This window comes from Balaenoptera ricei, chromosome 15 (genome assembly GCF_028023285.1).
Source record: "Balaenoptera ricei isolate mBalRic1 chromosome 15, mBalRic1.hap2, whole genome shotgun sequence".
Taxonomy (NCBI): Eukaryota; Metazoa; Chordata; class Mammalia; order Artiodactyla; family Balaenopteridae; genus Balaenoptera; species Balaenoptera ricei.
This window is the reverse complement of record NC_082653.1, coordinates 85,655,113-85,675,275: the sequence shown is the minus strand read 5'-3', so window position 1 is coordinate 85,675,275 and position 20,163 is coordinate 85,655,113. Positions and strand designations below refer to the sequence as shown.

General features: G+C 53.6%; 1 protein-coding gene across 1 annotated transcript in view; it reads right to left on the bottom strand.

The window, feature by feature from the left end:
* Nucleotides 1–19,971, bottom strand: part of TNRC18 (trinucleotide repeat containing 18) — an 86,432-nt gene extending 66,461 nt beyond the window's left edge. Inside the window, 2 exon segments of the mRNA XM_059896726.1 lie at nt 17,285–17,718; nt 19,624–19,971. Coding sequence (XP_059752709.1) covers nt 17,285–17,471 — 187 coding nt within the window. The 5' untranslated portion in view covers nt 17,472–17,718; nt 19,624–19,971.
* Nucleotides 19,972–20,163: the final 192 nt, after the last annotated feature.

Here is a 20,163-nt window from a genome sequence, read left to right as displayed (position 1 = left end):
CTCAGAGAAGCCCCCCGCCCAGGACGACGTGGAAATGTAGACCTGTGTCCCCCAGGAGTGGAGTCGGCCTCCCCCGAGGTGCCCAGGACCTGGCACACAGCAGGTATCAACTCTTGGCCTAAGTGACTGCACTGTGTCTGATCCTCTCAGGGCAAAAGCAGGTGGACACATGCTAGGATTAGGAGAGAAGGCAAACACAGCTCCTGACACCTGAGGACGCATGTGCCACTCCGGCTGTCCTGCCTGGTCCCCCTAGGGTGGAGGAGAAGCAGCTGACCCCCCAAGCCCGGCCCAGCGGCATCTCCGGACTGCCTTCTGAGCTCCACGCCCCCCGCATCCCTCCCCCCGGAGTACCTGGAGCTCTCCTCAGAGTCTAGGTACACATCCTCCGCTCCGCACACCCACCCCTGGGGACACAGCGGTGGCCTCCTGGGTTCACAGAGAAGGGTGGAGGCCTCCGGGCTCGGGGCGGGGGGGTGGGGGGCAGTGACAGTCAAGCCAGAGCCCACCGCCTTTCCCTAGACTTGGCTGGAAATCCTCCAGCACAGCCTGGGGTGGGAGGGGTCTCCATCCCTCTCATCACAGACTGAGGTCAAGGGCTGGCCCCCCTTCCCTGGTCCCAGGCCGCCCCCTGGTGACCAGAGGCCTCCGTGCCACCTGCCCACCCACGCGAGTATCTCACTCCACGACTGTCCAAGCCTAGAACACACAGTGAACCCGTAATAAAGTACCATTACTCATAATTAGAAAGGGGGACCTAACCCAACTTCAACAGACACCGGGCTTCACATGGAGACGCTCATGGAATCTTCCCACAGGCCTTTCATGGGGCACAGAGGACAATCCCAAAGCCACACAGCCCTGGACCAGGGGCGGAGCCAGGGCTGACCCGGAGCCCAGGCGTGCAGCCCACACCCCTCTTACAGGGTAGCCACTCGAGGGCCACCAGGATCCCCCGTGGGAGAACGTTCCCACTGGCCTGCCCGCCATCCTGGACAGACCAAAACCTGGTGAATCAATGACACCTGTTCTAGATATTCGCTGGACACTCCAGGAGCCACTGGCCACGTGTGGCTACTGAGCACTTGAAACATGTGGCTGGTGAGACTGAGGAACCGCATCTTCAATTTTATTAAATTTTAATTAATTTAGACTTAATTTAGCCACAGTCTGGATGGAAGGCTCCTCCCTGCTGGAAACCGGAGCAGAGCAGGGACGGGACCTCTGACAGGCCAGGCCCCCATCATGGACAGAGGCGCAACAGAGGGGGGCTTCCAGGGGACAGTGGAAAACAAACCCTGGCCCCAACGCCCACGGCTCTGTGACTCTGAGTGAGTTACTTCACTTCCCCAGGCTGAGGAGCCGGATAACTGGAATCTCTCCCCTCCACGTGGACGCACAGATTCAATGAACTCACGTTTGTAAAATGCTTTCGTGAAGTGCCTCGTTATTTATTAGCTACACAACCTGGGGTTTGAAGAAGCCCAGCAACTGCTCCAGGTCAGGGTCCAAGTGGGACTATCACCTCTACCCAAATTCCATCTGTCCTTCCTTAAAATAAAACTTTAATTCTGAAACTAGAGAGAGCTGGTGGTTGCCCATGATGAATGCACTACCTACCATGGAAAGGCATGCTTTCAAATAATTCATTGCGCATTATGTGAATTTCACCTCGATTTAAAAAAAAAAAAACCACGTAAGCTCCTCTCTCTGCCTCTGAATCCAACACTGCATCTCCCTGACCTCGCTGCCCAGGGCGCCCCAGGGCCCAGAGGTTTCCGGGCTGTCACCTTCCCATCCTGGCTCACCCTCCCACAGCCCTGGGAGTGAAGGAATCTTGTTACCCCCATTTTACAGACTAAGAAACTGAGGCTTAGAGAGACTGTCTGGTATCACCGGGCCGGGGCAACCGAGTCGCTCAGCTGGTGCTAAAAGCACACTGCACACCAAGGCCTCAGCTCAGGAATCCCACCACGCCAGGCCCTTGGCTCCAGACCGGCCACTGTCCCTCGGACCCTGAGTGAGGGAACCCCCTCACACAGGGCCTGGCCCTCGGAGGTGCTTGGAAAATGGTTTTCCCCTTCTCCGGTCCCAGTGAGAGAGGAAGGATGCCCCCGGGGCAAGAAAGGAGGTCCCGAGGCCTGGCTATGGGGCAACGTGCCCGTGCCCGTGCCCCTGCCCGGGGGAGAGGTCCAGGTCCCTCTGGGAATATAAGCAGCAGGGAGCTGGGCATGGGCCCCCCACTCCACCCAGCCTTGGCACCCCCCCACCCCGCCTGTGCCCCCTCCAGGACTGAGCTAACAGGCCCTCCCGAGGTGGGACCCGCCAACCTCCCAGCCCCTCCCACCCCACGCACTGCATCTCGGGAACACAGCAGAGAGCTATGAGTTTGGGGGTGCAGGCCAGCCTGTTCTCAGCCATCGCCACCTCCTTCATCCACACTGAGAACACAGGAAGGGCTTCAGGGCTTTGCCGACTCCAAGGCTGGCCAAGGTCACCAGGAGGCAGAACTCGAATCCTGAAAAGGTGTTTGCTTCCTTCCTTCCTCCCCTCACTGCTCAGGCAGGGCTCCCAGGTGCTGGGGGCTGGGGAATGAGGCCCGTCCGGATGAACCCCACAGGGGGCTGCACCACGCTCAGCTGCGGGTCCCCAGAGAGGGCAACGGTGAGGCCACCTTAGCCGGTCAGTGGAACCTTGCCTCTGTAATGGATGGAGTTCCTGGGCTCCTTCTAGAAACTGACTATATAATAGGTACCTGAAGTCCTCGCTGGTGGGAGCGGGGTGGGGGACTTGGATGAGATCATGGTGGGTACAAAGGTCTGGTAAACAATGAAGGACTCATAGGACTTTATCACAGGCTCGGGCAGGAATATGGGACAGCACAGCCCCACGGGCTGCACCCCAGGGCCTTTGCACCTCAGCCTGGAATCCATTCCTCCCTCCAGATACTGCAAGTTATCTGTATACTCCCATCTGTATATACCTCACTCCCTTCTCTTGCAGCCCAGGTGACGGGGGACGAATGCGGCCTTCCCGCCGTCACCAGGGCCCCCGTAAACTGCAACCTGCCCCACCCCCACCCCCTTTCCTGAATTATTTTTTCCACCGTTCTTATCACCACTTATCAGACCATATACACATTAGCTCCTTCTTTATTGTAGTTCCTTGTTTATTGTCCCTCTCCACCCACTGGAACAGGAGTAGGCAAGCTTTTTCTTGAAAGGGCCAGATAATAAATACTTTAGGCGTTGCAGGCCTATTCTGCCTGCCTGACAACACTTAAAAACTACTGGGCTTTGTCCCAGTGAAACTTTATTTACAAAAAACAGGAGATGGGCCAGATTCGGAGGCAGTTTGCAGACCCCTGCATTACAGTGTAGGTTTACGCCATCCCCAGTGCCCCCCTGTGTACCTACACTGTACACAGTAGGTGCTCGATTAATATTTACGGGTGGGAGGGATGGGCAAGGTCACGATCAGTTAGAACTGGATGAAGGACAAAGAGGAGCCTTTCCTGGGCCCTGCTTCACAGCCAGCATAGGGCTTCAAGGCTTCACTTCATTCTGTCTCTAATCCAACCACCCTCATGCCACCCTCCCCCCAAACTACCCACCCCCACCATCAACTCTGGGAGGGAGAGAGATTCTTGTCCCTTTTACAGATGAGGAAACTGAGGCTCTGACTCCAAAATCTACACTTTTCCACTCAGCCACAGCACCCGGACTCGAGACCCTGTTTTCATCTTTTCACTCCCAAAGACCCCCTCCCCAACCAAACAAGAAACAAATGTGTTTTCCCTTCGTATTTTAAAATGTTTTGGCCTCGCAAAGGAACTGCATCCCTTAAGAAGTCACCAAAGGCTATCAGAGCCTCTCATCAGCATGATCAGATCAGGGTTATCACCCAAAAAAAAGCCCATTCTAGCCCAGAGCACAGGCATGTGACTTAGCCGTTTCTATGACAGCCGCTGAAAATAGTCCGAGGACCCTCTGGATAAAATGACCTTCAGACTCCCATTCATCCCAAGATTTCTGTAATATCTAAGCCAGAGCAGGGGTTAATGCCCCGTCTCATAAAGAAAGAGCCTTATCGTTCAATAAGAATCTCAAGCAATTCACAAATGAAGAACAGTAAATAATGGCCGAATTCAGGAGAAAGTTAGTATCGTATCGCAAACAAGTATCGAAACAGGATGACATCATTTTCATCTATCAAATCAGCATATTTTTAGTTTGACTGTGGGCCGGGGGTGGGGTGGGGGCGTGTAGAGCAGCGGAGGGAGGGTGAGGACAGGGCCAACCCACCCCCAGCTTTTGGGAAGCAAATCAGCAGGCTAGCAAAGCCCAGACCCACTTCTGGGGGTCCCCCTCAAGGAAACCACCTTTGTGGGCAAAGAGGTCCTTATCAGGATGCTCGCTGCAGCCAAACTGATCTAGAGATTTAATGCAATCCCAATCCAAACCCCAGTAGGGGCAAAGGTTGGGGGAGGGGGAGGGGCTGTGAAAATTGAAAAACTGTCTCTAAAAGTCACATAGAAATTGAAAGTCGGGTGAAAAATTGAAGAGATTTTTGCACACCCATGTTCATAGCAGCGTTATTCCCATTCACAGCAGCAAAGAGATGGAAGCAACCCAAGGGTCTATTGGATAAACAAAATGTGGTCTATCTTTATACTATGAAATATCATTCAGCCTTAAAAAGAAAGGACATTCTGACCCCTGACCCAACATGGATGAACCTTGAAGACAGGATGCTAAGCAAAATAAGCCAGACACAGGTCAAATATTGTTACGATGGCACTTCTAGGAGGTCCCTGGAGGAGCCAGATTCATAGAGACGGGAAGTAGAGGGTGGGGGCCAGGGGCTGGGGGAGGGGGATGGAGGTTAGTGCTTAATGGGGACAGAGTTTCAGTTCAGAGAATGGAAATGTTCTGGAGATGATGGTGGTGACTGTTAATGGTGATGACTTGACTGACAATGTGAATGTACTTAATGCCACTGAACTGTACATGTAAAAATGGTTACAATGGCAAACTTATATGTATTGTACTAGTTAAAAGAAAAAGTTATATAGAAACACAGAAAATCAAGAATAGCCAGGGCGGACTTCCCTGGTGGCGCAGTGGTTGTGAATCCGCCTGCCAATGCAGGAGACATGGGTTCGAGCCCTGGTCTGGGAAGATCCCACATGCCGCAGAGCAACTAAGCCCGCGAGCTACAACTACTGAGCCCAAGCGCCTCAACTACTGAAGCCTGAGCACCTAGAGTCCATGCTCCCCAGCAGGAGAGGCCACCGCAATGAGAGCCCCTCGCACTGCAACGAGGAGTAGCCCCCTCTCATAGCAACTAGAGAAAGCTCACGCGCAGCGGCAAAGACCCAACGCAGCCAAAAGTAAAATTAAATAAATAAATAATTAAAAAAAAAAAAAAAAAAAGAATAGCCAGGGCAACCTTCAAGATGAAGAATAACGTGGCAAGACTTAGGCTATCAAATACCAATAATGCAGCTGGTGTGATATCGGCACATGGGTACATGAAAAGGCCTATGGGGACAGGACCATTCAGAAACAGGCCCACCATTGCACAGGGTAGAAAAAGGATGGTCTTTTCAATAAACACTGCTGGTCCGCTTGGACACCCATATGGGAAAAGCCATGAATCTTGACCCCCCTACTTCACACCATACATAAAAATCCCTTCCAGGTGCACTGCAGAAAGGCAAAAGGCAAAAGATTCTAGAAGAAAACACTGGAAAGGCAAAAGCTTCTAGAAGAAAACACTGGAAAATTCCTTCACGACCCAAGGGCAGCCAAAGCTTTCTTAAAGACCACATTAAAAAGCACTGACCATAAAGATAAGACTGATATACTAAAGTACATGAAAATTAGTCATGTCTATTCATCACATGACACCATTAGGAGAACGAAAATGTGAGCCACCTCATGGAAAAAGATCTGTGCCCCATTGAAGGGCTTGTATCCAAAATATATAAAGAATGCCTGAGAATCAACAAGCAAAAGGCAGACACCACAATGTAAAAATGGGCAAGATTCGACAGGAGAGTGGCAAATAAGGATGTCCAAGTGTCCAGTAAATCCATGACAAGGTACTCAGCCTCATAAACCATGGAGGAAATGTGAATGAAAACTTCTGCACACCCACCAGAAGGGCTAATGTGTCAAAAAGGAAAAATGGACAATATTAATACATGGCCAGAGGGAGCATAAATCAGTACAACCATTCTCAAAGAGTTTGGCAGAATCTAGAAACCTTTCTGACCCAGCAATGCCCTCGCAGGTCTGTGTAGAAAGATCGCAGATTGGAATTCAAAGATCTTCTCACCAGTAATTGCCAAAACTGGAAAATAACCCAAATGTCCAACAAGAGCTGGATAAACAAATTGTGACATTCTCACAGGAGGCAACCCCTTCAGCAAGGAGAAGGCACTACAGCGACCAGGGCAGGATAAATCTCACAACCTCACACCCAAGAGAACACACTATATGCTTCCACAAACGTGAAGGGCACCAACAGACAATTCAGAGCAGGTGGTTTAAGCCAGGATAGGGGTCACCTTGGGACAGGGTGACGGAACAGGGCACCTGGGTTTCCTTCTTAACCTGGTTGATTCCGTTTGTGAAAAAAATAACCAAACTGTACATTTATGATCTCTGCTTATTTCTGTGTGTCCTTTAAGCCCCAATAAAAAATATCATTTAAAAAACTGAGTGCAGAGGGAGGCCAATCTGAACACAATCATGAGTAATTTTCATGGAACTCTCACACTGACAAAATTTGCAAAAACAAAAACAAGTAAATAAATAAAAATGAGCCCAGAAAGGAAAAGGGAAAGAGAAAGAAAAATTCTTATTCATACCCCATCTCTCCCCAGCCCCTGGCTTTCTCACCAGAGAGCTCAGGTCTGGCCCCTAGATCCCACACTTCCTGGCTGTGTGACCTTGGGGAGGTGACACAACCTCTCTGAGCCTTACTTTCCTCTAAAGTAAAATCGGGAGTTCCCTGGTGGTCTAGTGGTTAGGATTCCGGGCTTTCACTGCCATGACCCAAGTTCAGTCCCTGGTGGGGGAACTGAGATCCCGCAAGCTGCGCGGTGTGGCCAACAAAAAAAATAATAATAAAATAAAATAAAATAAAGCTCTCACCTTTAAAAATAAAGTAAAATGAAGGGCAGGCAAGAAAGGAAAGAAACTGTGACTGGGGCCGTGCCTGTGTCCTCCGCTTCATGGCACTCCCCTCTCCCCGAGGAAGGTGACACAAGACAGACCAGCAAGGCTGAGGGACAGAGCTAGAGGGTGGGGGGCTTACCTTGCACATTCTTGGTGCTGTGACTGGGCCACAGGACCTGTGGCCACTGCCAGCATCCCCAAGCTCCCATCCGCGCAGTACACGTGGCTGAGAATCTTGAGCTGCCGAGGTTCTTCCCCTGAGCTAAGCAGAGGCTCAGAAGCCACCAGGACAGATTGACCTGCCCCGCCCACCCAGGAGGGGAGGAGTCCAGCTGGGCCCGAGGGCTGGCCCGAGGGGCTTTATTCCTCCAGCTCCCTCATCCAGGCTAAGTGTTACCTCCAGCCTCCCTCCCCTCCCGCTGGAGCCAGCCCTCACCCCAAGACGGTCGGATCCCAGCAGGCACCTTTTAGCCGCCCAGACCTCCCAGCTCCTCCCCAGCAGAGGTCACAGCAAGAGAAGGGCAATCTGGGTTTAACTCCAGCCCCTCCCCCAGCCCAGAATCTGGGCCCCCTGTAGGCTAGGACTTTGCCTTGCTCCCACCAGACACCCAGCCCACAAAGTAGGTGCTCAAATCTAAATAAAGGGGATCCCAAGGCAGCCCAGAGCGGTCAAGGCCTCAGCCTTGCCAATGATATGCAAATGCATCCACCCCGGCCTCGCCCCAGGGCTCCAGACTTTCTCAATTCTAAAGCAATTACAGAGGATTTCCCCATTGATTTCTCTTCCCCCTAAAGGAGGTCCTGGCCTAGAGGAAGTAGAGGTAGGGATGGAGGGAGGGCCTTCTAGGAACTATCGGCCAAAAACAGGGCAGCGTCCTAGTGGGGAAGGCGGAGACAGAGAGGAACCAGGTCTCTCCGGCACACGGGCCAGGGGAGGAGAGGCGGCTGGATCCCAGGGCACTGAGATCTAGCATGACAAATCCTTTCCCAGAGGACTTCCCTGGCGGTCCAGTGGTTTAGACTCCACGCATCCACTGCAGGGGGCACTGGTTCGATCCCTGGTTGGGGAACTAAGATCCCGCATGCCAAAAAAAGAAAGAAAAGAAAAAAATCCTTCCCCAGATGCCAGAACACTCACAAAAATGGCAGTAACACGGTTTTAAAAGGAAACATTACTGCGCATGAATGGAACCCTTGAGGGTCTTGGGCTGGATTCTCAGGCTGGTGTGGGGACTAAAGTGAAAATGGGATCTGAGTACTACAAATCCTCATTCTTAAAAGGTACACTCAGCTCTTGGAAGAGGGGCGGCCAAGTTTAAACTCCCTGGAGGCTGTAACAGGACTCCAGCCTGGGAGACTGAGGAAGACAGAAAGGAAGACCTACAGACACTGTCAGAAACTTCCACCATGGTCAACAAGCCCCCCCCTTGGATCCCAGTCCTGTCAGCTTGTTAGCGCCTCTTTCTTAAATATGAAGAGACACCAGAGAACCAGCCACCAGACACCTGCAGAGTCTCTAACGTTAAAGACAAATGAACAAAAAAGACCCAGGGGAACAGAGACCATGCCTGAGAGAAGAAAACTCCAGAAAAAAAATATAATTAATATCCTGCAAGTGATGAGAACTAATATATCCATGAAACAAGAACAGGATGCGATTGAAAAAATAAAAGCACTTTCCTAGTGGCACAGTGGTTAATAATCCGCCTGCCAATGCAGGGAACACGGGTCCAATCCCTGGTCCTAGTCCGGGAAGATCCCACATGCCACGGTGCAACTAAGCCCATGCGCCACAACTACTGAGCCTGCGCTCTAGAGCCCGCGAGCCACAACTACTGAAGCCTGTGCGCCTAGAGCCCGTGCTCCGCAACAAGAGAAGCCACTGCAATGAAAAGCCTGCGCACCGCAACAAAGAGTAGCCCCACTCGCCACAACTAAAGAAAGCCCACGGGCAGCAACAAAGACCCAACGCAGCCAAAAATAAAAATAAACAAATATTAAAAAAAAAAAAAGAGGAGCATCCAGATTATAAGACTGAGCTCCTAGACATTAAAAATATGACAACTTAATTAAAAAATCAAACTGCACAGTTAGAAGACACAATTGAGACCATCTAGAAAGCAGAAGAAACAAAGAAATGGAAAATAGCAAAGAAAGTAGAAGAAAAGTAGGTGATCGGTCTAGGAGCTCCACTACCTAATAGAGGCACTAGAAAGAATAGCAAAAATGGTGAGAAGCAAATCATAAAATACCAATAAAATTAATAGTAGTTCAAAAAGTCTTCATTTAAAATGTAAAAGGTAAGCACTATTACTCGTTCTACAAAAGAAAAAACTGAAGCTTACAGAGTTAGGTAACATGTCCAAGGCCATGTGGCAAGTGGAAGAGCACGTGTAAGAATTTCAGAGCCAATGCTCTATAACTATTACGTGGTTCTAAAAGATTTTAGGCGTTTGTAAAAGGGAAGACAAGAAGTTCACGTACAAAGATCAAGAATCAAAATAACATCATACCCTCAAAATTTGCACTGGAATTTAGAAGGTGATGTTGCAGTTCCCTCAAATTATTTCCAAGATGCCCGTGAAGCGTGAAGGTAGAATAAAGGCATCTTCAGGTATACTAGGCCTCAAAAAAATTGCCTTCTGTGTATCTTTTCACAGAATGCTACTGCAAGATATGCTCCAGCAAAATAAGGAAAGCAGGAAAGAGGAAGGAATGGGAATCAGTAAACAGGAGATGCAACATAGCACAGAGGGGCAGTGAGTCTGAACAGGCCCAGGCACCAGGCAAACCAGACTAGAGCAGGAAGAAGAAAAACTGCAGGAAGGACATCTCCAAGGAAAGAAAGAGGCAGCTCATCCAACAGATCTAACCAAATGAAAACTATACCAAGAGATGAGAAGACAGAGACTCTAAGAAATCCCTGCAAATGGGGGGGAAAAAGAGGCAATTAATAACTCAAGGAAATAAAGAAATGAATTTTATTATATCACTTGGCTTAAATACAAACATTTACAAATCCAAAGCCATAATAATAAAACTGATTTAAACAAAATTGTATTTTGGGAATTCCCTGGCGGTCCAGTGGCTGGGACTCTGTGCTTTCACTGCCGAGGGTCCAGGAGGGCCCAGGTTCAATCCCTGGTGGGGGAACTAGGATCCCACAGGCTGCATGGCACAGCCAAAACAAAAAACAAAACAAAAACAACAACAAAACAAAACTGTATTTCACAAATATTGGGAGGAGAGAGGAAGGAGGAATGGGGGCAGGGGAGGGCGTGAGGCAACAACGACAATCAACATTTACTAAGTGCTTATCATTTTCCAGATACTGTTCTAAATGCTTTACATGTATTAATGATTTAATCCTCATAACAATCTCATGAAGTAGATACTATTATTATCCCCATTTTACAGATGAGAAAACCAAGGTAAGAGAGGTAAAGAAACTTGCCTACGGTCTCACACTAATAAATGGGAGAGTCAGGATAGAGACTTGGACAGTCTATGCAAAATCCTCATCTTCTATAGATGGCAATAAAGAATCTAAAAATCTAAAAAATAACTAGCAGTAGAAGCAGGGGATTACAGAAAAATACGGATGAAAAGGCCAAAAAAGAAAAACAGCCAAGAGAATTTAAAGGGGGCATCAGGAATGGGGAGACAGGAGGCAAGGGATTGCTGGTTCTCTTTATAATCCTTCTAACACCATCTGACTTTTGAAACGACACCTAACTTTAAAGTTTATACTCCGCATAAAACAGAAGTGTATACTTTCACTAGGTGAATTTTACAGGATGCAAAGTATTCCTCAATAAAGCTTAAAAAAATGAGGGAAAAAAAGTGTTTAAGATGCAGGCACGGGGACTTCCCTGGCAGTCCAGTGGTTAAGAATCTGAGCTTCCAGTGCAGGGGGCACGGGTTCAATCCCTGGTTGGGGAACTAAGATCCCGTATGCCGCTCGTTGCGGAGCGGGGGGCGGGGGATGAACGCTCAATTAGGTACTAGGTACTACTACTTACTCACCAGAATGAATGGAATTTAAAGCAACTGACAATATCACGTGCTGGGAAGACAGGGAATGGATTGCACAATGGTGCAACCATTGGAAAGCTCACAGCTACAAAAGCTGAATCTACACATACTCTGTGACCCACCAATTCCAGTCCTAGATACTATATACACGGCCAAAGAAATGTGTACCTATGTGCACCAAAAGGGCATGATCCTACCAACATTATTCATAGCCAACACTGGAAACAACCTAAATGTCCATCAACAGACAAGAGTGATGTGAATTGCGCTGTATTCACGGGGTGGAATACCATACAGCAACCAGAAATCAGTAACTGCTTCACACCTCAGATACGGATGAATCTTACACACTGGTGTGAGTGAAAACAGCTAAAAATCAAAAAGGACATGCTGCATGATTCCATTTACAGAAAGCTCAAATATAGGCAAAACTAATCTAAGGTAACAGAAATAAGAATGAAGTTGGGTGTGGGGTGGATAGTGACCAGGAGAGAGCAGAGGGAACATGCTGGATGCGGGAAATGTCCTGATCTTGAGCTGGCTGGTGGTGACATCAGTGTGTTCATTTTGTAAAACTGCAAGTACTGACCACTCAAGATTGAAGCGTTTCACAGAGTATCCACTACACCAAAAAAGGAGAATAATAAAAATAATGGGTTCCAGTTGGCACCCTGAAGTCTAAGGAGGCTGTGGACCATACAAAAGGGGCTACGTACACAATTTCAGAGGTCCTCAGAGAGGACCAGACTAGAGCCAGGGATTCATGAGTCACTGGTTAAGGACAATTTTAATTACAGCAATCACTTTTACTGTAACTTTTGCACAGGGCTATTCGTGTGCTAGGCACTTCAGTACCACTAATGGACCCATTTCATAGATAAGAAAATCTAGGCTTAGAGTCATCACCCAGTAAGTGCAGGAGCAAGATCTAAACTCCAGAAATCCGACCTCAGCCCCGAGGCCCTCCTGCCCCCAGCAGTTATCTGGAGATTGCAAGATGAACCTAAGCTGGTGCCTAAGGCCCAGAACATGCAAAATTATTACTGAGAGTGTGTGAAGCAGGTTTTATTCTGGGCTGAGGGTCCATCACTTTCATTAGCTCATCAAAGAACCTGGGATGCAGATGGCGAATGCATTCACGGCCTGCAAAGATGGTTTGTTTTTGTGATTCCGATCAAATGGCCTTGACTTCCTCCAAAGTCAGATGCCAGGCCTCTACGGGCAGCTGGTGTGGCAAGGACCCTAGCCCTGGGGGCCAAGACTGGCCACTGCCAGGGGTCCCCACTGCCCCTGGGGAGGCCCAAGACCTGTCCTGAGCAGCTCCCATAGGTGCCCTCAAAAGCTGGGCTAGGAAGTAAAGGACAGGTGAGGTTCATGATGGGGGTAGATTCTGGGTGAAAGACAGGACCCCACATGACCAAAGATAGGGCTCCAAGTGACCTGGTGGCAGTTACGTGAGATCAGACTGCAGACTGGTCCACGCCAGGAGCCGAGAGCACCCCGACCTGGCCACATCCAAATCAAGAATGCTCTATCACCACCTTCTCCTCAAACCTCTTCCTCCCCATTCCTCCAGGAGTAGCACTGACCAAGAATCCATTTGCTGTCCTCCTCATCTGCCCCTCCACGTCGATCTCAGCAGCCCCACCTCCACAGGACACGAAACCCTGGCCACCTCCAGCCTCCCTCCCTGGTCACTATCACCTCCCTGAGAGCCTCCTCACCACGGACAAGTTCCCTGCTTCTCTCCCATCTACCGATCTCCAGCAATCCAGACTAATTTTGTTAAATGCCCATTTGGAAATCATTTCAAACTCAAAGTCTGAAACAGTACGACTAGCAAATAGTCCAACTGCCATATGACCTTCCCCAGGTTTGGCAGTTGTGAACTGCTTTCTCACCCTACGTGTGAATGGGTGAGAAGTTGATTTATTTGAAGTCATTTGATTTATCGTTGTCTCCCACGTCTAAAAATTTTAGATATTGTTTTTTTCTTTTCCTGAGCCATTCCTGAGTAGTTGCGTTCATCAAGTCCCCGGCCCCTAAACATTTCAGTGTTCTTACTTCCGAAGAGCAAGGACCATCTCCTACATAATCACAGTACAGTGATCAACTTCGTGAAACCTGATATTCACTATCGGCTAATCTACAGTCCATATTCCAATTCTGTCAATTGCCCCAGTGATATTCTTTAGAGCAATTTCTTCCCTGATCCAAGATCCAATCGAGGGCTATATATGGCCTTTTGCTGTCAGTTTTTTCGTCTCCTTCAACCAGGAACAGTTCTCAGCCTTCGTCTTGCATGCCATTGACATTTTTTAAGAGTCCAGACTAGTTCTGTAAAATGTCCCTCAATTTGAGTCACTCCCTCCATTTAAAACCCTGACTTCTCATTCCTCAGAGTTTGAAATTCCAAGACCTGATTACTGGCCTTCAGGGACCTGCAGGGTCCCACACTCCCCCCCCCCCCCCACCTCTACCCCCCTACCCCTAGCTCTGGCCATTCTCAGGGCTCACAGCCCCTCACCACTCCGGCCAAAAAAGTCCCTCGGTATTTTCTTTCTTTCACAGTCTATCTCTCTCTTTAAAATGACTTCCTTCGCTGACTTATGTTTACTGCCTGGCCCCCACACACTAAGATGGGAGCTCCAATGACGGCAAAGATTTCTGTGTTTGGTCGCCGCCGATTCCCAGGGCCAGAGCAGTGGCTGGCACACAGGAGGCACTTGGAAATCCTTTGCTGAGTAAATGAATAAGTGAGGAAAGAAGACAGCGCTGAGGCTGAGAGCTAAAGAACCAGGAGGCTCAGAGAGCCAGGGGGCTGTGGAGGCCCTTCCAGATTCTAGAACATTCCCCAGGCCTCCCCTATGCCTCTGCCCAGACAAGGATGCACCCAGCAAATCTCCCTTATCTTGGGGATCACATCACTCCACCAGCCAGTCCCACTGATTAATCTTCTTAAATCAATCTCAGTAGGCTGACTGGATTCCAGAGATAGAGCTGATCAGACCCTGGAGAAGGCCCACAGCCCGCTATTGTCCACTGGCCGGTCCAAAGTGCAGGGCCTCCCCATCCTGATCCTGGGTTCCCACTCCCCATTCACATATCCTCCAGGGGCCAGCCCAGGGTGTGGGGTCAGGGAGAATAAACATCCAAGCACAAAATCCTGCTAATAGCTCTTTAATTGCAATGGTGAGGAAAACTGAGTCCAGGCCTCCCAACCGCAGAGCAGAGGAGCAGGTCGACCAGGTGTTTGTCACTTACTTGCCCATTTCAACGACTGCTGTGAACATTTTAGGGCTCACATACCTATCAATACTCAAGATTACTGGAAAGGGAACCGGGACCCTCTATCCCAAACCCCATTTATTCTTGATTTCACCTCGTCTTCTGCAGAGGAAGGAACCATCCCTCTCCACCCAGATCCACGATGCAGAAAGCTGTCTCCCAACCCCCCTGTCAATACCTGCTTGAATAGGGTCCCAGCCACCACCCCCCAGCCAGGGTCCCTTCCAGCTGTGAGCCCTCCCGGGGCAGCTCCCTCTGCCCTGGAAAGCTGGATTCGCCGGGAGTTCCCGCCCACGCTGGAGTCCAGAGGTAACTCGGCCTCTCTGGTTGTGTGACCTGAGGCAAATAGCTCAGCTTCTCCAGGCTTCCCAGTACAAACATAAACAAATAAAGAGGCGGCTGATAACGTTGGCGAGACTTAGGGAGCTGACAGCCAAGAAGGTGATGCGCGTTGGAAGCGGAAAATTTAGCACCTGCACCCCGCAAGAAAGGCGGGGACGGGTGCTGCGTTGAGAAATTTGTAATCCCGCCCCGCCCCAAGCAGTGAATGAGGAGCAGTTCCCCACCGCCTGGCTAATGGGATTAGCACCGGCCTTGGTCTGGGCGTTGGCCCGGGGTCTGGGGGTCCCTAGGTCTCACTGCGGCCACTCGACCGGCGGGGAGCAAGAGGCAGCACCAGCCCCCCACCCTTCCCTGCTGGGTGAGCGAGCACCGGCCTGAGTGGCGGCGCTTCCCGCGCCCGGCTGCTCTTTCCTCCATGACCTCAGCCGCCGAGCACGCAGAACTCAGGCAGGTCCTAACTCACAAAGTGCCGGCACAGGCCTCTGCGGCCACCTCCCGCTGGACTTCCTCGTCCTGCCTGCCCCGCCACCGAGTCCCCTTCCCCCGTGCCTCAGCGTCCCCATCCACCTAATGGGCATTAGATGGCCTGGTTGCTGCGGCTGGGCTCGGCGCGGCCCTGGCCCCCTTGAGTGGTGGCTGCTTTCCCGGCTTCTCATTAGAACACTTGGCCGCGGCCAGGCCCCAGCCAGACTGGAGACCGGGAGTCCGCGGCGCCCTCTCCCAGACTCTCGGAAGGCGAGTGAAGGCCCTGCCAGCCAGAATGACTGGGGTCTCACTTCTAGGCCACAGAACCCTGCCACCTCCCCGGGCCGGGCCAAGCGACCTTAAGAGCGCAAACACAAAAATTACCCCGGCCTCTGGGCGCGCGCAAAAGGGAACAGCCCGAGCGGCCCTTTGTACCCCAGGGCCGCCCCCCAGCCCTTCCTCTAGGGTCTCCGGCGCCCCTCCCTCACCGGAAGCGCACCACTTGGGAGAAAACCCTAGCCCTCAGCGTGGCCGGCCGGGCAGAGCTCCTGGGGGACACGCGCACCCCAAGGCCACGACCCGGTCCTCGGCCCCCCCGCAGGCGGGGATCTTCGCGCTCCCGGCCCCCCCCCCGCCCCCCGTGCGTGCCCCTCCCCCGCCTGGCGCCTCACAAAGGCCCTTTGTCCCGCCGAGCCCTGGGACTCTGGTTCCTGAAAAGTTCCAAGAGAAAAATCAAAGAGAGAGGCAAAAACAGCGAGTGCTGCCGAGCGGGCTGGGTCGGTGCGGCAGGGCCAAGGCGGCTGCTGCGGCCCAGAGGTGTCCCCTCCAAGACCCCAAGGCCAAGGGAGCGTTGGGAGCTCCCCGGGAAATCACAAGAATCCTAGACTACGCTTTGTTGTGGGAGAGGTGGATTTTTTAAAAGTTGAAGCGTGGGACGCCAGGCACAAAGCTGTAGGCAGCCGGGGGAGGAGGAACCGGGTTTTCTGCGGCGGCCGAAGGCAAGTCTGGGGGTCCCCGCGTCTCCCTTCCCACCCCGCCGGACTGGAGCGGCCGAGGCCCGCGTGGGGCAAGCTTCTCCCTCTCCAGTGTGGTCCCCACCGAGCCTGGGCAGCCCCTCTCGGGAAATGGCAGAAGCCACCGGGCCTTCTCGGCCACCTCCTCCCGCGCTTCCATGTCAGCCCCACGGTGTTCCCTCCGCCGATCGTGCCCCGCGGATCCGCTCCAGCGCCGCTTCCTTCCCCTACCTTCGGGATGGCGACTGCCCAGGGTCTGCATCCCTGCCTTCCCGCAGGAGAACAAGGGGTCCCCGGGGCCGGGGTTGCTGCCCTCCTCCCGGGGGGGGTGGGGTGGGGGTGGGATGAGGGGTCTCCCAAGAGCCGCCGGCTGCCCGCCCGCGAGAGGCTGCGTTCCCAGGGCTGGGGTCTTCGTCCGTCCGCACCCTCAGGCGCCGGGGCTGGCTGGAGACCCCGCACGAGAGTCGAGAAGCTAAGGACCGAACCCGGGCCCACGGCGCCTGAAAGAACATTTGCCACGAAAACTATTCTGGCTCTGGGAGCAGATGTCTCAAAGGGTATGGAGCTGGTCTGTTCTTTTCTCGCCCAGATTTTGAGACCTCCAGCCCAGGCTCGAGCTGCAGGAGTCCGGGGTTTGGAATCACCCCTGGTGGCTCCGATTTCGGCAGACTCGAGCGCCTTGGGAGGGCCCGACGCGCCGGGGAAGGCAGCTGAGTCGCGCGCCGCTCTCCACCGGGGCCTCCAGACTGGCCTCTGCCCCGGGCCCAGGGGTCTCCCCGGCCCGGGAGCTGAGCCTGCCCGCAACCCGTGGGCACCCAGTGGACCGGCCGAGGGAGAAGGAGGGGCCGAACCCCCGTTGCGAACGCCGGGGGAACGGACCTAGCACTTTCCCCGGGCCTCCCTCCCAGGATCCCGAGGAGACAACAGGGGGCGGGCACCGCGCAAGGCACTTACCCGGGTGCGGGTGGAGGTTGAGGCCGGCCATGTACTTCCCGGGCGGCAGCGCGCCGGGCAAGCCTGAAGCGGGCAGGCGTCCGGCCGTGGCGGCGCCCACGCGGTGACTGTCCATGGCCAGGCCGGACAGCAGCGGCGGCGGGGGGCCGTGCACAGACCGCGGGGGCCCGAAGTCTCGGCCATCCATCCTCCGCGGGAGTGCCGCGGCCAGCCCCCCACCCGGCCCGCGGGCCTAGTTCAGTGGGACCTAAAAGTTCGGCCTCGACGTAGTCCCAGAGTCCTCGGGCGGCGGGGGCTCCGCGGCGTGCATGCCGGCGGCGGCCAGCGGGGCTTGCGCTCGGCGGCGGGCCTGCGGCCCGAGGCGCACAGACGGCCGGTGGTGGGGCCCCCTCCGGGCGGCCAGGCGGAGCTGCGCGAGGCGGCGCACAAGGCGTCTTGGCGGGGAGAGGAGACGGGCCGCAGAAGAAACAGAAGGGGTCAAAAGAAAAAGAAGGGGAAAAAAGAAACAAGTTCAGAAAGTCGTCTTGCCGTTCGGGGTCGGGGGCTGCCGATGTGGTGGCCAGAAATGAAATCGGGAGTAGCCCCTTTTCCATAAAAAGTTAAATTCCATGCTCCTTCCTTCGGCGGCATCGGGCTCACGGGCAACGGCTCAAAAGGTGGCCGGTGGCGCGCTGCGCCCCAGCCCAGACTCTGCCTCGGCAGCTCACGGGTGCTCCCGAAACTGGGGAAGGCCCCTCGGCCGCGCCCCGAGCGCGTCAGTACAAACCTCCGAAGTGTGTTGGATTCCTGGGCATCACATGCTCCGGGGTTTCAAACAGTGAAACCTTTCCATGAGCAGTTCGAAATGTCTCCCTAAACACTACGTAACTATCTGATCTGGAAAGTTTAATACTTAACCTTTGGGAGCCCTTGTCTCCCTTTTCTGAGTTTGGTTCCCCTGAGCTCGCCCCGAGTCGCAGATTAGTAGTTTTTTCATGAAAGAGGGTGCTAAGCAGGTTTATTATTTTTAAAGAGACTCATCGCCCCCTCTCTCCACCCCGCTCGGGCCACTGTGAGTCGCAGAGCCTAAGTCCGAAGAGCCGAGACGTGGCATTCTCGCCCGAGGACTGGAAAGAATCCTTCAAAACAAGCTTTGGTTTCATTTTCCAACGCCCTGGCCTGGGAATCCTGCGGCCCGAGGACGTGGCCTGGCGCGGGGGATTTGGGGGGCGTCAGAGGGGAAGGGAGGGACTCAAGGGTGTCGCTCCTACCCTAGCTTGCCCCCAACCCCAAAAATAACCTACAAAGAAAACCTTCGCGTCGCGGGCCGACCGAGGGGCGCCTCCCCTAGCGTTGGGCAAATGCCCCTGTAGTTCCAGTTTAAAGCTGTTTATTTAAAAGATTTGCCGATTCCCGTGGGGGCGGGAGGGGGGTCTGGGAGCCAACCCTGCCCTCGCTCTCCGTCTGCCCTCAGCAGCTCGGATTCCTGATTCCAAGAGGCCCGGGCGCTCCTAGAGCCACCGATCAAGCCAAAGCCACCGGCTCCCGGGTGCCCGCCCTGCGCCCCGCGACCGGCGGCCAGGCCCCGGAGCTGCAGATCCTCTCAGCCGCAACCCCCCGGCGTCCTCCAGCCTCCCTCCCCAACTTTGCTAAGGATGCTTATTTTAACCCGGTTTTGGTTACAAACACCCCCTCCCTCCCTCGCTGCTTCCCATCAGGCTCTGGTTACCAGATCCGCGTTTACTTTAGAAAAATCTAAGATCGCCACATCCGAAGATACATGTCAGGCGATGAGCTTTCCGTGATTTAAAAAAAAAAAAAAAATTCTTTGTGTAGCTTTCTTTTAAAAGCCAGCGCTTCGGGTCATGCCCCAGCGCCCCACTTTGGGGAAGTCGGGGTGAAGCCCCCCGGAACACCCTTGCTCTGGTAGAGAAGCTGGCTCGGCCATCTGCGGGCTCTGCTGCGTTCTCCCTACTTTTCTCCCCCTCTTAAATGCAGTTAAAATGGCTGAATTCCGGCTTTTAATTAAAAACAGCCTATAATCGAAAACGTCTAGGCGTCCCTGGCTCCCCCACCGCCTGCCGGGAACCGAGAAGGGAACCGACGCCCCTCGGCCCTGTTGGGCGGGCGAGAGCAGGGCTGGGGGCTCAGGTGGGCGCCCGGGGCGCAAGGACTTGCCCCCACCCCTCCCGGGGCACCCCACCACGCCGGCCCTGGTCCCCCGATTCTGTCCTCGGGAGCTGGAGAGCTGCGGGTATCCCCGGCGCACCCCGAGGGGGGAGGCGGGGTGGGGGGCCATCTGGAGAAGTTTGGAGACCATCGCGCCCGGACAGGGGCAGGCGGGTGGCCCGGCGGCGTACCTGGCGCGGCAGGGCTCCCGGCTCCAGGCGACGGCGACTCCGGTGGCGGCCCCGGCTCCCGGCGCGGCTAGGCGCCCGTGCTGCCCGCCATCCCGCGGCCGCTGCTCCCCTTCGCCACCCGCAGCCGCCTCACACTTTTTGCCCGCCTTTCCTTTTTTTGGTAGAAAACCGCTCCCCGGGCCGAGCGCTCGGCGCGCCAACTCCTCCGCCCTCCCGCGGCCGGGCTCCCGCAGCCCCCGGAAAAGCCAGCTTTCCTCCCGCCGAGCTCCCCGCTTTTTAATAAAATCCAGGTAGCGCCGGTTTAAAGAATCCCAAATCTCCATATACAGCCCGGGATTGGAAAAGGTACATTACACAACCCCCCTTTCAAGTTCCTCTCGCTGGATCTAAAAAAAAAAAAAAAAAAAAAAAAAACCCGCGGGGGGGCGGGAAAGGGGAGGCTGGGGGAGGGGAACACTCTCCGGCGAAGAAACACGCATTGTTCCCGGGTGCCCGCCTCCCCCCAGGCCTGCCCTCGGCCGCCACCCATTGGCCGCGCGC